The 15,043-nt window shown below is 52.5% G+C and overlaps 1 protein-coding gene across 1 annotated transcript in view; it reads right to left on the bottom strand.

Moving 5' to 3' along the window:
• Positions 1–395: 395 nt before the first annotated feature.
• The window catches only part of PRAG1 (PEAK1 related, kinase-activating pseudokinase 1), a 63,877-nt gene continuing 49,229 nt past the window's right edge, over positions 396–15,043 (bottom strand). The window contains exons 5-6 of the mRNA XM_075556743.1: positions 10,702–11,456; positions 396–2,752 (exon numbers count right to left, since the gene is read on the bottom strand). Of these exons, the coding sequence (XP_075412858.1) occupies positions 1,583–2,752; positions 10,702–11,456 (1,925 nt within the window). The 3' untranslated portion in view covers positions 396–1,582. The remainder of the gene's footprint in view (positions 2,753–10,701; positions 11,457–15,043) is intronic.

Below are 15,043 nucleotides of genomic sequence, written 5' to 3'. Positions count from 1 at the left end.
CAGTTCCTAGGGAAGATAGCATGCTTGGGAGTCGAGGGTCAAGGAAAATAGGAAGACGTTCAGTGAGATGGAGTGACACAGTGCCTTCCACAATGGGCTCAAACAGGCGTAGGGCTGGGCAGTGTTTCATTCTCTTGCACAAAGGGTTGCTAAGAGACAGAAATGACTTCAAGACACCTAACAATATGTCTTGAGGAGCAAAACTCTGGTGCCTCTTCATTCTCTTCGTGCATTTTAAAATGCAGTACTGTACCTAGGAGATAGTAATAGCAAGTGGGTTATTCACTTGGGACCATGGGAGTACTGGCATGGCAATTTGGCACCTGAGTCCTTACCTGCTCTACCATGTTCTAGTGCAATGAAACGGGATGTCTGCCAACACCCCCCCCCCCCCATCGCCTCCTGTTGCCGGGGAGGCTGGTCTTTCAGACTCCATTACCCAAGCTCCTTTGAGGCTGGTCTTTCAGACTCTGTGACCCAGCTCCCTTGCCTGATTTCTCACTGCTCTTGATCTGGAAATTTGAGGTTCAAAATGAAGAGAGAGAAATCTGGTAACCGTCTTTACTGTCTAGCAGAATCAACCTCAGCTGTACACCCCTTGTGGGTGTACCACAAGGGCCTGTAGGTGGCCCTTACTCCCACATTCCAGCCTTTGTCTGCCTCTTAACCCTGCCGATACCTTTGTAAGTGGAAAGCTATTTTGTGGTTGTTACTAGACGCTGTGGAGTCAGTGTGTGCAGAGCAGAATGCCCCACCCAGCGTTTCAAAGCGGCGTCTTTCTGAAGCTGTCTGGCAGGCCTGTCTCCCAAGGCACTACGGAATAGGTTGGAAATGCCAACCTTTGGCTGATAGTTGATTGTGTGCACTGCTTATTCTGAACCATTTGCTGTAGATCCTGTTGTCAGCCAGATTTCTGCCTGATATGGTTAGAGCTGCCATAGGGTGGAATTCTCAACCACAGGGATCACATGGGCTATGTCCTAGATTCCTAGTAGATTACTGATGGGGGTAGAGGCGGCCGCGGGGATCAACTGTCTCTAATATGCCTGGGTACATACAAGGACTACTTTATGAAGAGGGGGGAAACCAAGGATCCTCAGAGTGGGACCTCCCACTGCTTCCAAGGCTTACACGGATAGTTAGGGACCAACGGTTATTAATGTATCTGGGAGTTTTTAAAAAGCTTTGCTCACAACTCAAACATGTGTTTTTTAATATAATGGAGTTTTTTTGCTGTTGTTAAAAAATGAAAAACACAAATTTTGACAGGGTGACAAGAGGGTTGGGTGAGGTCAGAGTCCGGGCTTCATTTTGTTGGCAGAACCGAGCTGGGAAGAGACACGATTTCCTGGAGGAGGCTGGGGACGATGACGGGGTGAGAGGAGGAGGCCAGAGTGGGCGAGACCACTTGTAGATTTCCATATATATATATATATATATATGTATATATTATATCCAAGTATAACGGTCGTTTGTACCATTTCCCAGGGAGAAGGTGATGTTTCCGCCGCAGGGCAAGGGGGTGGGGTCCGGGCCGGCTAAAGTGCAGGCTGGCTGGGGGCTCGGTGTGGCCGGCAGAGGCTCACAGCAGCTGCAGGAGCTTCAGGGTCTGCAGCAGGGCTCCGGGCTCGGCAGACACCAGGTACTGGCAGCAGAGCCAGTCTTCCAGCTCCACCCCGCGCCTGCGGTCCACGGCCTTCTCAGCGAACTTCATCATCATCAGGGCCCGCTTCATGTCGATCCAGTTCTGCAGCGTGCCGCACAGCGCCTCCTCCGGGGAGCCCGGCTGCTCCATCAGCTCGCGCCGCGGCCCCCACAGCAAGCACTGCAGCACCCGCTTGGCCTCGCCGATGCGGATGCGCTTGATGGGGTCGGCCTCGAGCAGCAGGTGGGCGAGCTGCTGCAGGCCCGGCGAGTAGAGGGACAGGCTGGGCAGCGGGGGCAGGTCTTCCTGCCGGTAGTCCTGCTCCCGCAGCTGGGCGCGCACCTCGAAGGGGTTGGGCTGGTGGAGCAGCTCATAGATGAGGATGCCCGCCTGGAACTCGTCGAACTTGCGGTACTGGGAGGCGGACACGATCTCGGGCGCCAGGCGCGCGTGGCTCTTCTTCTGCTGCGGGTTGGTGGTGCCGCCGGGCTTCTGCTTGGCCTTCAGGAAGTTGCTGATGATGAGCCGGGGCAAGAGCTTCTCGCGGGGCATTCCCCGGCAGGTGGGGGCGCTGGCTGGGAGGGTGGTGGAGGGGCAGGTGGGAGGAGCAGCGGCGGGGGCGGGGGCTGTCGTGACGGGTGGCGCAGAGGCAGGAGGTGCAGCTGTGGTGGAGGGCTGGCTGGGGGCGGCCGGCTGGGAGGCCTGGGGGGTGCAGTGCACCAGCAGGAGGTTCTCCAGGCACAGGTCCCGGTGGATGATCCCGTGCTCTTTCAGGTGCTCCAGCCCGTTGCAGAGCTGCAGGAGCAGGAAGCATACCTGGCGCTCATAAACCTCAGGCTCAGCCCGGTGGCCGGTGGCAGAGTCCCGCACAAAGTCCGCGGCAGTCTGCTGGGGCACCTCTCTGGTGATGACCACCACGCAGTCCTGCTCCTGGGCAGGGGGGTGCGAAGGCAGGGCCGGCAGTGGGTCCTTGGGCGCGTCGGGGGACGTGAGCATGCTAGAGGGCACGGAGGCGACAAAGTGGCCACAGTCCTGCTGGATGTTGAAGTGCACAGGGACGGAGGGGCTGCAGTAGGTGGCTGCTTTGGGCTCAGGAGTTTTGCAAATCTGTGAGAAAAAGGAGAAGAGAGGTCAAAAGTAGGGTCCACTGATCTGGTCCACAAACAGTGCGGCACAACTACATGTCCCTTAATCTAATCCCTTACCTCACACCGCACACAAAAGCAAACTCACAGTGGGCCATAGAGACCAACATGGGCGTGCTAACACAATAACAATATTAAGAGAAAACATAAAAGAACATTTGAGACAAAATTTTGTGAGAAACGACACTCAAAGAAATGAGAAGTGGACCTCTTACAAAGTCAAGTCTCTCTTGGTGCTTCATAAAAGCACAGCTAGGAGAGTGAAAGCAGAAGTGAGACACCAGGAAAGAATGTTTGCCAACCACATACCCCTACTGACTACTCACTGCCGTCCACTTGATTCCAACTCATGGCGACCCTACAGGGCGGGGTAGAACTGCCCATGGCGACCCTACAGGGCAGGGTAGAACTGCCCATGGCGACCCTACAGGGCAGGGTAGAACTGCCCATGGCGACCCTACAGGGCGGGGTAGAACTGCCCATGGCGACCCTACAGGGCGGGGTAGAACTGCCCATGGCGACCCTACAGGGCAAGGTAGAACTGCCCATGGTGACCCTACAGGGCAGGGTAGAACTGCCCATGGCGACCCTACAGGGCGGGGTAGAACTGCCCATGGAGACCCTACAGGGCAAGGTAGAACTGCCCATGGTGACCCTACAGGGCAGGGTAGAACTGCCCATGGTGACCCTACAGGGCAGGGTAGAACTGCCTGTGGGTTTCTGAGAGGTAACTGTACCAGAGTAGAAAGCTTCATCTTTCTCCTCTGAAAAAGATGGTTCCCAACTGCTGATCTTGTGAGTCATAGCCCAGTGTGTAACCACTGTAACCACTACACCACCAGGGCTAAACACATACCCGATTAAAGGAACACCCCCCCCAACAACAACAACAAACCAGTACCTTTATAAAGAACTCTTACAGTCAAAAAGAAGATCAGTAACTTAATTCTAAAATATGAAAAGGTATGAATGGAGTCATGACAAAAGGATTCAGCACCATTCTTTCAGCCATCGAGCCGGGTCTGGCTACAGAGTAGAACCGCCCCGTTGAGTGTCTGAGACTGTACATCTCTATAGGGCACAGGGACTGCATTTTCTCCCGAGGTGCCGCCGTGGGTGTGGATCACAGATTTTTGTGGTTTGGCAGCCCTTCCAGTGCTTAACCCATTGCATCACCAGGACTCTAGGGAAAGGAAATTCCAAACCACAAAGGGATACTGGCTCACACTCCTCAGCAGAGCGATGATAATGAGTGTTGACGGTAAAGATGTGGGGAAATGGGAAGACTTATACATTGCTGGGAGAAAGGTTATATGGCACAGCCACTTGGGAGCAGATTGTCAGTTTCTTTAAATAGCTGAGCATAGAGTGACATGCTAAATGTATGTGGCAAGAATGGGTTTCCACAGCTGCACAGGCAAGGCGGTTTCCTGGTTTCTGAGAAGACATCAAGTGTCCACAGGATGGGCTGGAAAAAGTCTCAGGAAGTCAGAGAGAGAGTTCACACAGGCAGTCAGCCCTACTCCCCACTCCCCATCCTTCCACCAGACTGCTGTGTTTGACCCCTGGGAGACTGGCAGGGGCGGCAGCAGTCACTGGGCCACTATCGCTTGGCCATGTGCTCTTAGGCTGTCCTAGATCCAGGTTCAAGATGCGGGCAAACCCGTGAAAGCCAGAACATGTGCAGGGCGTGTGCAGAAACCTGCCAGAGAAGGAAACTGCGAACATCTTCCATTGAAAGGAGTGATGGACAAGTGCTAAGACTGCGCCTTGGGGACCTGCCAAAGCAAGGCAGTCCAGTTGAGTTTGGCTCTCACAGGTCTCATTGTACAATGCTTACTAGAATGGAATGATCCTTGGACTATTTTATGTATGTATGTATGTATGTATGCATGTATGTGTGTGTGTGTATATATACACCCAGTATATATATATGTATGTATGTATGTATGTATATGTATATATATATACACCCAGTGTTACGTGGAAGCCACACACTTTTCCATCTAGAGTGAGTCACAGCTGCTGAAAGAAAGCAGAGAGTTCTCCACAGAGAGTTCTCCAGGGTATTGGAATCTCAAAGTGCCCCCAGGTGCGCTCTGACCGAGAGAGAGAGCCCCCCAACACACAATCTCAGTCTGCTGTGGGATGGTGCCTGGGGAATCCGCGCAGCCTCCGTCCCTTCCCTTCAGCCTTGCCTGCTTATGCTAAGGACAGAGCCAGTCACCTGAGGGTCTCTAGCCACCTGTTCCTCATCCAGCGGTCATTCACCCAGGATAATGACCGTCATGATACTGGGAAAGGGATGGAGGGAAGGCAGGTCAGTGAGAGGCTAGTGCCACCTCACCCCCACGTGATGGATGCCCAGGGAGCAGCGTGCTAATTCTGAGAACAAAGGCAGATCACGTCTACCCAGAAAACAGCATCGGCCACACAGTCCAAAAGCAAGTCTTCTTCGGGGGGCTGCGTGGCCACGCTCGGATGATGACAGCTGGGTGTTTATAAAGCGCCGCAGAGCCTATGGGCGATGTTTTCTAGAAGTTGTATTGTAAACACCTTCACGGGGATTTATTTATACGGCAGCTATACAAACCTTCACAGCGGGAAACCCGGCACAACAGAGCTCAGCCTGAGGACAATTTTTAAAAAGCCCATTGGAGGGGAAACAAATTAATTGAGTAATCTCCCTATTATGGAAGTAAGATGGAAATCAAAGAGGAGTTCACTGTGTCCCAGGTGCCGCTTCCTGTTCACACTTATAAAAGCAATTTAGGAATACACGTTTGAAGGGCGTTGCTTCAGGCGCTTTCCGTATTCCTGCCTACTCAGCCGGCCAGGAATGGCAGCCTTTTGAAACACCATTGAACTAAAGGAAATGTCGGGGCTCTGAAAAAACTGTAAGCCCCTCATATAAGTGCCCGCGATGACCGGTCCCCCACTGTGTCTGGACCTGTCCACGTGGCTGGCGTGTTGGTCACTGGTGTGGGACGGCTCCTGCATGCTCGGGGCTGTGCCAAGGAGCCGTGTGGGCGCAGTGGCTCCGGGCATCTCCCAGCAGCCCCGCCGTGCACACTAGTCCCCGGGAGAGGAGGACATGGAGGCTTCCAGGTTACTTGCTCAACGATCCCACGTGAAACTCCGCTCCACTGTGTTCAGAAGCACATGGCCAGCCAGAGGGGCCTCCTTACTGGAGTCAACATAACCTGGGTTTACATACCAACCCGGCCACTGGCTAGTCCCGTAACTTTTGGCAAGGTAGTATCGCATAGTCTGCCTCATCCTTACAACAAGGGGCAGCGGTCGTGGGGAGGGCTGAGGGGGAACACTGCAGGTGCAGTGTCTAGTGCGGGGCCTGGCCCAGAAGGAGCATTCTGTGAGAAATTGCCGTGCTTGTTGCTCTTGCTGGGTTGTTTTTGCCGGAGCCTTATGTGGCGCTGAACCACGCGGATCGGGCTTGCAGGTATTGTACAGAGCAGGTCAGCGTGGCTGCTGAGGGGCCTGGGAAGTGTTCCCAGGACCCCCTTTTCTCAAGAGTATCAAAAACCCAGCAAACATTCCCAGCCCTGAGCTCCCCAGCTAAGCCTCTGACATTGTGCACAGAGATGTAAATGAAGGAGCCAAGTAAATGGGAACTAGGCTGGATGAGTTTCAAAATCAGTGAGCTGGGGCCTCTGGCAAGACCTTGCCTGGCCAGGCAGCTGTGTGCAGGGCGCATGCTAACGAGTCGCAGGGCTGCAAGCTGGTCCCCAGAGCATCTTTCCTAAGGTGACCAGATGTCCGATTTTTAACAATTTTTCCCGAGTCCCGCGGCGTTTTTTAAAAAAAGTCCCACTTTTTGGAAAGAATGCACGACAAGCTAGGGTAGACGGTTCAGCTGCCGTGTGGCTATTTCACCAGGATATGAGTTTTATCAATGGTGTCCCGCTGGTGTCCTTCTTTACCAGTGTTAAAATCTGGTCACCTTAAATTCTTTCCACCCTTGTGGGGCGGGGTGAGTCTGTCTATGGGTGTGTGGGAAGTAGGGGGAGTGCTCCGGCTGGTCAGCTGACCACATGCGTCCTATCACCCCTCCCACAGACTCTTTCCCCAGCTCCGTTCATTTTCAAGGTGTCTGCCTTGGATTTTGGCTCAAGACACCCAGCTCCGATTGCTCCCTTTCTTTTCTTTCAGTCTCAGACCTTTGGTTTTGCTCCAACTTGGAATGCTTGACCTCAGCCAGGTCGCATTCTAAACTCAGGAGCCATGGTTTCGTTCGTGGTGGAACATTTTGGCAAGGTCACTGTCCTTCCGGCTATCCTCCTCCCCCTCCCCCCCCCGGACAAAACAGAGGGTGGCAGTAGAAAGGGGAAGATCCGTCAGCCTTACCACAGATCCCTAATTATGGAAAGCAGATTTCTTTTAGACCACTAAAAATGTCAGAGAGTGTGCTTTGGACCCGTTGTCAGGAGAGACCAGGCCCTGGAGAAGGACCTCACATTTGGAAAGGCAGCTGGGCAGTGAAAGAGAAGAATCAACTCCGGGGCTGCCACAAGGGGCCCGGCAAAGGAACAATTGTGAGGATGAGGCAGGACCAGGCAGTGTTTGGTTCTGTTGTGCACAGGGTCTATTGGGTCAGAACTGACTTGATGACGCCTAACAATAACAAAGAACGAATGAACAAGCTTTGCAAACTCTTGAACAATTAATGTCCTGCCCCCCCCCCCCTTTCCTGATGGTGTCATAGGGGTTCATGCTTTGGGCTGCAAAGAGCAAGGCAGTCGTGGGCATCCACCAGCCACCACGGGAGAGAGAGGAGGCTGTCTATTCCAGTAAAGAGTTACAGTCTCGGAAGCCCTACCCTGTCCTATAGGATCACTGTAAGTCAGAATGGACTATGGCAGGGAGTTTTCATTAAGCCGACAAGAGCCTGCTCTAACTCCTCAAGGCAGCAAGCCCCGCCCCCACCACCCAAATGGAGGCTCCAGCTGGAGGGGTCGGCAGGTGCCAGCTTGCTTTTGTTAACGGGGAAACTGCAACCAAGGCTACCTCCTCACTCAAGCACAGGGTCGGCTCTATGCTTAGCATGCACAGAAGACCAGCCACACTAAGAGGCCGCGTCCCTCCCCCCAGGGACAGCCTCTCAAATGACAATTCAGTCTAGACTGGGACACTAATGAAGTGGGACAGCTGCAAGAGCCCCAAGGATGCTCCACAAACAACCCCCTTCCTGCCATCACGGGCACATTTGCAAATAGATACTGTTCTCGCTGGTAATCCTGACTCAGGGTTACCATAGTCTGAATGCCTGCAGGTCTCCCCCCAACTTCCTTTTCTCATTACAGAGGAGGTTTCTGTGCCCCTCCAGTGTCCAAGATGACATATAGAGGAGACCCTCAAGAATGGGGGCCCAGCTGCTGATTTCCATCTTGTTAGATTTCTAAAGAAATGAAGGGCAATGTTTGTTTTTCTCCTCCTCCCGGGAAGCTGCATTTTCTGCATTGTTCACTGGAGAATAGAATTAACTCTGCACTGTTACCTGAGGCCCTGGAATCGAGCTGTACCGCATGGGTAACTCAGGGATGGGAAAAAGCAACACACTTGACTGATGTTTTGAATCAGCGTAAACCCAGGTGATCCTGTCCCTCAGTTTTTGCAGCAGAATCAAATCACCTCTTAGCCCATGAGAGGCCGGAGGAAGCCCCTTAAGCTAAGACTTTCCTTCTCTATCAGAATTTTCACCAGGCATTTTCCTTCCTCCTCGGAATGGAGGTTTTCTAGCTCTCGGTGCCTAATGAATCCCCCAGGTTCAGCTCCAAGGGACAAGGTGAGAGCTAGAACCCCCCTGAGACACAGGAAGGCGGAAACAGAATTCATGGTCACTTTTTTGGATTCATGGGGCCATGCAAACACAAAGGTCGTCCCAAGTGTACCTCCATCCCTTTGGCATTTCAAGGGGCTCGACTAGTGGTCTCTTGCCTCAGATGAGAGCAGAACCCTGGCTGTGGACTGACACTGGTCACCCCAGGCTAATTGTTGCCTGTCCTTCTCCTGGGTACAGCACCAGCCTGATAGGGAGGGAAACACTGGGATTGGTTTTAATTTTGGTTGAGGAGTGCCAAAGAATTGTCCCATACCAGGAAGATGATTACTGTAGTCACTGGTTTAGGAAACAAAGAAGAAATGAAGTTTGCAGGTAACGCTTAGCAGAGAATCTCAGGGCGTTGGCATTCTCTCCCATCCGGCATCTGCTGTGCTCTAGAGACGGTTCTAACACACAGTGACCCACGGCCACCAGGACAGCAGGTCTCCTCTGCTGTCGTCATCAAGGAACCCGATCACCAGGCCTTTCTTCCCTCCCAGCCCCTGGCGGGTTCAAACCTCAGGCCTTTCCTGCTACTTCCCCCCTGCGCCCCTATGGCTCCCTTACCTACTGCCTCCCTAGACTCTTCATTCTAGGAGCCCTAGCGATTCTGTCGGGTAGACATTGGACTGCTAACCACAACGTTGGCAGTTCAAATCCACAAGCCTCTCCAAGGGAGACCGAGGAGGCTATCTGCTCCTGTGAAGATTTACAGCCTTGAAAAACCAATTAGGTTCCTCTAGTAGCCACTTGCTTTTTCACAGAAAGGCAGCAAATAATTATATACAGCACTTTAAACATATAAACCAGAGGCTCCCTAATCTATCGCTTACAGTTGTTGAGCCACGAATTTCTTAAAAGGAACATCTCACAGCAATCTTGCTTGCCTAAGAATATTTAAATATATACATATATTTAATTACATTTCATTTAAATATATTTATATTTAACTTAGACATATAATTTGTATTTAAAATATCATAAGTAAATTAAATATGTTGGATTTAAATATATATATGTATTTAATTTGCTGGTAAGCAAGAAGTTATTCTACCAAGGCTACTTCAGTTCATCATTTCCACAGAACTAAGTGGGAAAAACAAGGAATGGCTTGGGCAGGTGATTACAGAAAAGAGCTCAGTCCTCCTTCTCACCTCCCCAAAAGCCTGCCTTGACAGCAGGGTTTCAGGCCCTTCAGGCCTTCAGAAGACACCAAGAAAGGATGATGAAAAGGCAGCAGGGAGGAGCAGCTTCCCTGGCAGAGGCCACAACGACTCACAGGAGTGTGGAGCACTCCGTCAGCTTGCTCAGAGCCTGGGGGGGGGGGGCACTGGATGGGGTGGCAACCGCTCTGATTCAGGGTCAAAGGTCAGAAACAAGTCAATTCACTTCTCTGCACTTCTTCTTCCTTTACTGATGAAACTGCAGCCCAGGCTTTGGAAACACACAGACCGAGTTCAAACCATCCCCGCCACCAGTGAACTGTGGGTAAATTACTTACTCGCTTTTAGCCGTCGATTCCCTATCGATTAAACCTACCTGCAGAACTACCATGAAGATGAGAAGGGTACATTGGGCATAGTGTCAGGAGAGACCTGGAGGAGGGCATCGTGCTTGGTAAAGGGGAAGACGCGTGAAAAAGAGGAAGGCCAGGGGGGTTGACATGGGCTGCATCTGCGGGCTCGCACGCGAGCACGGTGCAGGGCCAGGCGACACTCCCCTCTGCTGTGCATAAGGTGGCTGAGTGCAACGAGCTCGATGGCACCTAACATCAACGCCACCAAGCCAAGCGCTGAGTCAACACTATTGTTACTCAGTCTGATGATCCTGCTGGCTCTACCATGTGAGGCATAATGACCTTAATTACGCATCCCTTTCAATAGAATATAAGCCCCAACAAGAACCTAGGTGGGGAGCGAAATCATGGAGCATGGCGTGTTAAAGAACCTCTGTCACCAGTCCTGTTCATCTAGCACAGACAGGGTGAAAGACTCGCCCGAGCCCCACTGTGCAGAGCCAGGACCGGGCAGCTCGCTGCAGCACAGCACCGCGGAAGGGGAGAGGGTGCCTACCTTCACAGCATAGGTGCTGCCGGGATCCTCGGAGCAGGTGGCGCAGTAATAAATGGCATCTCCCGAGTCGCAGCAGGGCTTGTTGCAGGTCAGCTTGAAGAGCGACCAGTTGTTCTCGTTGAAGTGCAGCTCCTTTTTCTGGCCGCCCATGAAGAGGTCCTCGCACTTGGTGACCAGGCGGAGCAGGGACTGGGCGAAGAGGCCCCCCATCTTGGCGTAGGTGCCCTCTTTGCTGCTGATGCTGCTCAGAAGGCTGTGCAGCTGGGAGCTGGCGGCGGAGGCCTGGCTGGACACGCTCAGCTGGGAGGACGAGGTGGAGGGGGGCCCTCGGCACTGGAGGCTGGGGCTCCCACAGCTGCTTTTGCTGCCCGCCAGCCCCGCGACAGGGACCCAGGGGCCGTTGATGCCTTTGAAAGTTTTCTCCAGGGGCTCAGAAGCGGAGAAGACAGGATGGTGGCGGTGGCCAGGGCTGGTGGAGAAGCTGAAGGGGGACTCTTCGTGGGCACAGACGCTGGTTTCAGAGTGGCTGAGGTTCAGCTTGGGGCTTGCTGCCCTCGGCTTGGGGGAGCCGTGGGTCCAGAAGAAGCCGTCTGGGGAAGAGGCCGCTCGGCTCACAGTCTTTTTCTGGGGGAGCGGAGGGGGCTGCAGGGGGCTGCTGGGGGACACATCCTCAGTGGAGTCCGAAGGGAAAGGAACAGGAGCAAAGAGTTTCTTCCCGCTGCTGGTGGGCGAGTGGGCTGGTTCATACGAAGGTCCTGAAACAGAGAAGCAGAAACAAGGTGGAGATGAGCTAGAGATAGAGGCCCCAGTGGGCTGACTTTCTTTCTTTTTTGGGGGGGGGGGCAGGGGGAGTCAAAGCAATTTATTTACTTGTCCTTCTAATGGTGTCTACATCTTGAATGAGCCATGCAGAAACCAGGAGCTAGCACCAACGTGCCCATGCAGAGAGGTGTCGTGCAGCAGAGCCAGTCTGGTTCCCCACGACGGCCTCTCCCAGCTCCACTCTCTGCCCCAGGCCCAGAGGGAACATAGCGCTTCCCATGACCTCTGCGTCACTGTGCACTTGCACGGCTGTTGCCCCAGCCCGAGGTTGCTCTCGCTTCTCTGTGGTGTCTCAAGTTTTCCTTCCCCCTTCCCCCGCGTTGTTAATGACAGGCCAGGCTCAAGCCAGCAGGGAAGATGAGTGATGTATGTGCGGGCCAGGAGGGCCCAGGATGATGATCAGTCATGCAGTGCGGGCCCAGTCAAGGCCAGCCAGCTCTCTGTTGGTATAGTTTCCTTCCATTCCGGCTCATGGCGCCCACCTGCCCGCAGCGCCGAACTGCACCAAGCGTTTTCAAGGCCGGGGCTTTTCTTGCGTGGTCGCCAGACCTGTCTTCAGGGGCATCTCTAGCAGGGAGAGGATGGGGTTTGACCCACTACCAACCACCTTCTGGATAACTACTGGTGCCACTGAGATGCCCAGTCAGCTTTATACCTGCCAGTATTTCCCCCTTGTAGTCAGAATGAGGGTGTGCGAGGGACTGCTGGCCAGAGGAGGGGAGATGCTGACCGTACTAGCCGACTCTGAAAGCTGGAGTCCTCCCACTACCTCCTCCCACGGAGACCCTCTTCTCCTCCCAGGGGCTCAGGGCCAGCAATGGGGCAGATGAAGGCTAAGGTGGACCGTTCCCTTCTTCTAGTAGGTGAGGCTGAGAGCAGAGGAAGGGGACCACTTACTAGCTCTCAGGTTATAAAAAGGGGGAAACGAGTTCCTGGGTCGCACCCATGGTTAAGACCGGGACGACACACTGAGAGGTTGGTGGCTCAAATCCGCCTGGGAATAGAACTCCTCTGCTCACCGGAGTGGGGAGCCGAGTTGTGGCAGCTATCAGCAAGCTGACAAGGGAGCACAGGGCCTCCTATCCACAAGGCCCTCCAGGGACACAGAGCTTCAGGGGCCAAGTGCATCCAGACAGAAGCAAAAAGTACAGGTGGGCAAACATACTCATTTCCTGGTCACTCGCATTCAGGAGGGCCCTGGTGGCAGAGTGGGCTGCTAACTCCCTAGGGTCAGCAGTTCAAACTCACCAGTAAACAGTTACAGCCTCAGAAACCCACAGGGGCAGTTCTACTCTGCCCTCTAGGGCAGCTGTGAGTTGGGATCGACTCAATGGCAGGGAAAGTGGCCCTGCATTCTGGGCAGAGAAAACCCACCAACATTCTTAATTTCTTTCTTTTTTGGTTGATATTAAAAATTAATTTATTTTTATGAACTTTTTATGGATAAAACATTTTATTGGGGGCTCTTACATATATTATGACAGTCCATACATCCATTCTATTGAGCCAGTGATTCTCAACCTTCCTCAGGCCGCGACCCTTTCATACACTTCCTCATGTCATGGTGACTCACCAACCATAACATTATTTTCATTGCTACGTCATCACTGTCATTTTGCTACTGTTATGAATCGGATGACCCTGAGAAAGGGGTGCTCGAGCCCCAAAGGGGTTGCGACCCACAGATTGAGAACCGCGGTATGAAGCAGATACATAAAATTTTGCCATCAACAATTTCAAAACATTATCTTTCTTCTTGAGTCCCTTGATATCAGTTCCTCTTTTTCCCCTCCCTCTCCCGCCCTGCCACCCTCGCGAACACTTCATATATTATGTATCCTTTCACTTTTAGTACTGTACTAGTTCCCCTCGAGGGGGACTATTTAGCCATCGTTGCTACCAGTTCCCCCTTTCCTGCCTTCCCTGCCCCTACTCTCACCAAGTCCTTTCTCCTGAACATCCTTAATTTATTATCAACAGCCAGGACAGGGGGTTGGGGAGAGAGTGCCGCGTGATCAGAGTCCACAGTGTCGTAGTCAGCTCCTCTCAGAGAGAGGGAACCTTCCTGGGGCCAGTTCCTTAGATGCTCTCGTTTCAAGTGTTGTGCCCACCCCACCCCACCCCTGACCTTTATTGGTTTCATCGTCCTTGCCTTTATCACACGTCTCTCCTTCATGGCTCCAATACGTCCCTTTCTGCTTCTACTAGGATTTGTAACATAGTCCGAATGGACTGACCCTTGCCTGCCATTAACTAGCTGCCAACTGACGTTATCCGACCAAGTTTCCTCATTTACAAAATGAGTACATTGCATCATTGTGAAGGCCCTTTCCAGCACCGGTAGACTATAATTTCAGCCACCCTGGCCATTTTCAACCTCTCCTAACATGCATTTTGTCTGAATGATGCCCCCGAAATAAAATAGCTCTAGGCAGATGGTTGATTTGCTTCATGAGTTCTCCTCTGTTTCTTAGTTCCAAGACTGGCCTGTGACCCAGGTTCCAAGTTGAAACGATGGCAGGAAGCTGGTTTAAAAAGAAGCTGTCACTCTCCGTAATCCCTGGACGACCAAGGAGAATCCGGACGCTCTGCTTCAGGCTGTAGATCAGGGTCTGGTGCAAAAGAACAACTTGGTTCAGGCAGCTGGTGGGAAGTGATTTTCTTCCTTTACTTGCATGGGTTCCTCTTGCTCGCCGGTGGCTGTAGTCTGGCCTGTGCCTCCCTGTGGCTCGGGATCGCTGTGTTCTGACGCCAAGGCGGCTGGCCGTCTGAGCTGAGGAGTGCTACTGTAACACAGACACCTCCCGTGGTGCCTCAATATGCCTAGGCACCTAGGCACCTGAATTTGAGGTGGTTCTAAGGCAGCGGTTCTCAACCTGTGAGTCACAACCCCTTTGGGGCTCAAACGATCCTTTCTTAAGGTTTGCCCGATTCATAACAGTAACAAAATTAGAGTTATAAAATAGCAATGAAAATAATTTTATGGTTGGGGGTCACCACAACTTGAGGGACTGTATTAAAGGATCGCGGCCTGAGGAAAGTTCGGAATCACTGCTCTAAGGGAAGGCTCTCTCCTGGGGGGGGGCATGGCTCCTGTCCCCCCAGCTTCTATTCCGTGTCCCTTGGAGATCTCCATGTGTCAATCTTACTCTCTCTCTTTCCCCTATGCTGGCTTGTTTAGCCTTTTGTGTCTCAGAAGATACTGCTTGAAAACACACCCTACATTAATCCTGCCTCATTAGTCAAACAAAGACAACCTATTCCCCAACAGACCTATGACCACAGGTATAGATTTAGGAATTACAACACATATTTTTGGAGGACAATATTCAATCCATAGCAATGGTGCCAACAGTTCATGTTGTGGTGCTGCTAACCTAGAAGTTAAAGGTTCCAGTCCACTCAGGTACCTCAGAAGAAAGGCCTGGGAATCTACTTCCAAAAAAAACAGCCTTTGCAAACTCTATGGAGAGAAGTTGTCCTCTGATACACGAAGGGGCACCAGGGTCAGAATCTGCTT

This window comes from Tenrec ecaudatus, chromosome 8 (genome assembly GCF_050624435.1).
Source record: "Tenrec ecaudatus isolate mTenEca1 chromosome 8, mTenEca1.hap1, whole genome shotgun sequence".
In the NCBI taxonomy this organism is placed as follows: Eukaryota; Metazoa; Chordata; class Mammalia; order Afrosoricida; family Tenrecidae; genus Tenrec; species Tenrec ecaudatus.
The sequence above is the reverse complement of the archived record's forward strand: the minus strand, read 5'-3'. Positions and strand labels throughout refer to the sequence as shown.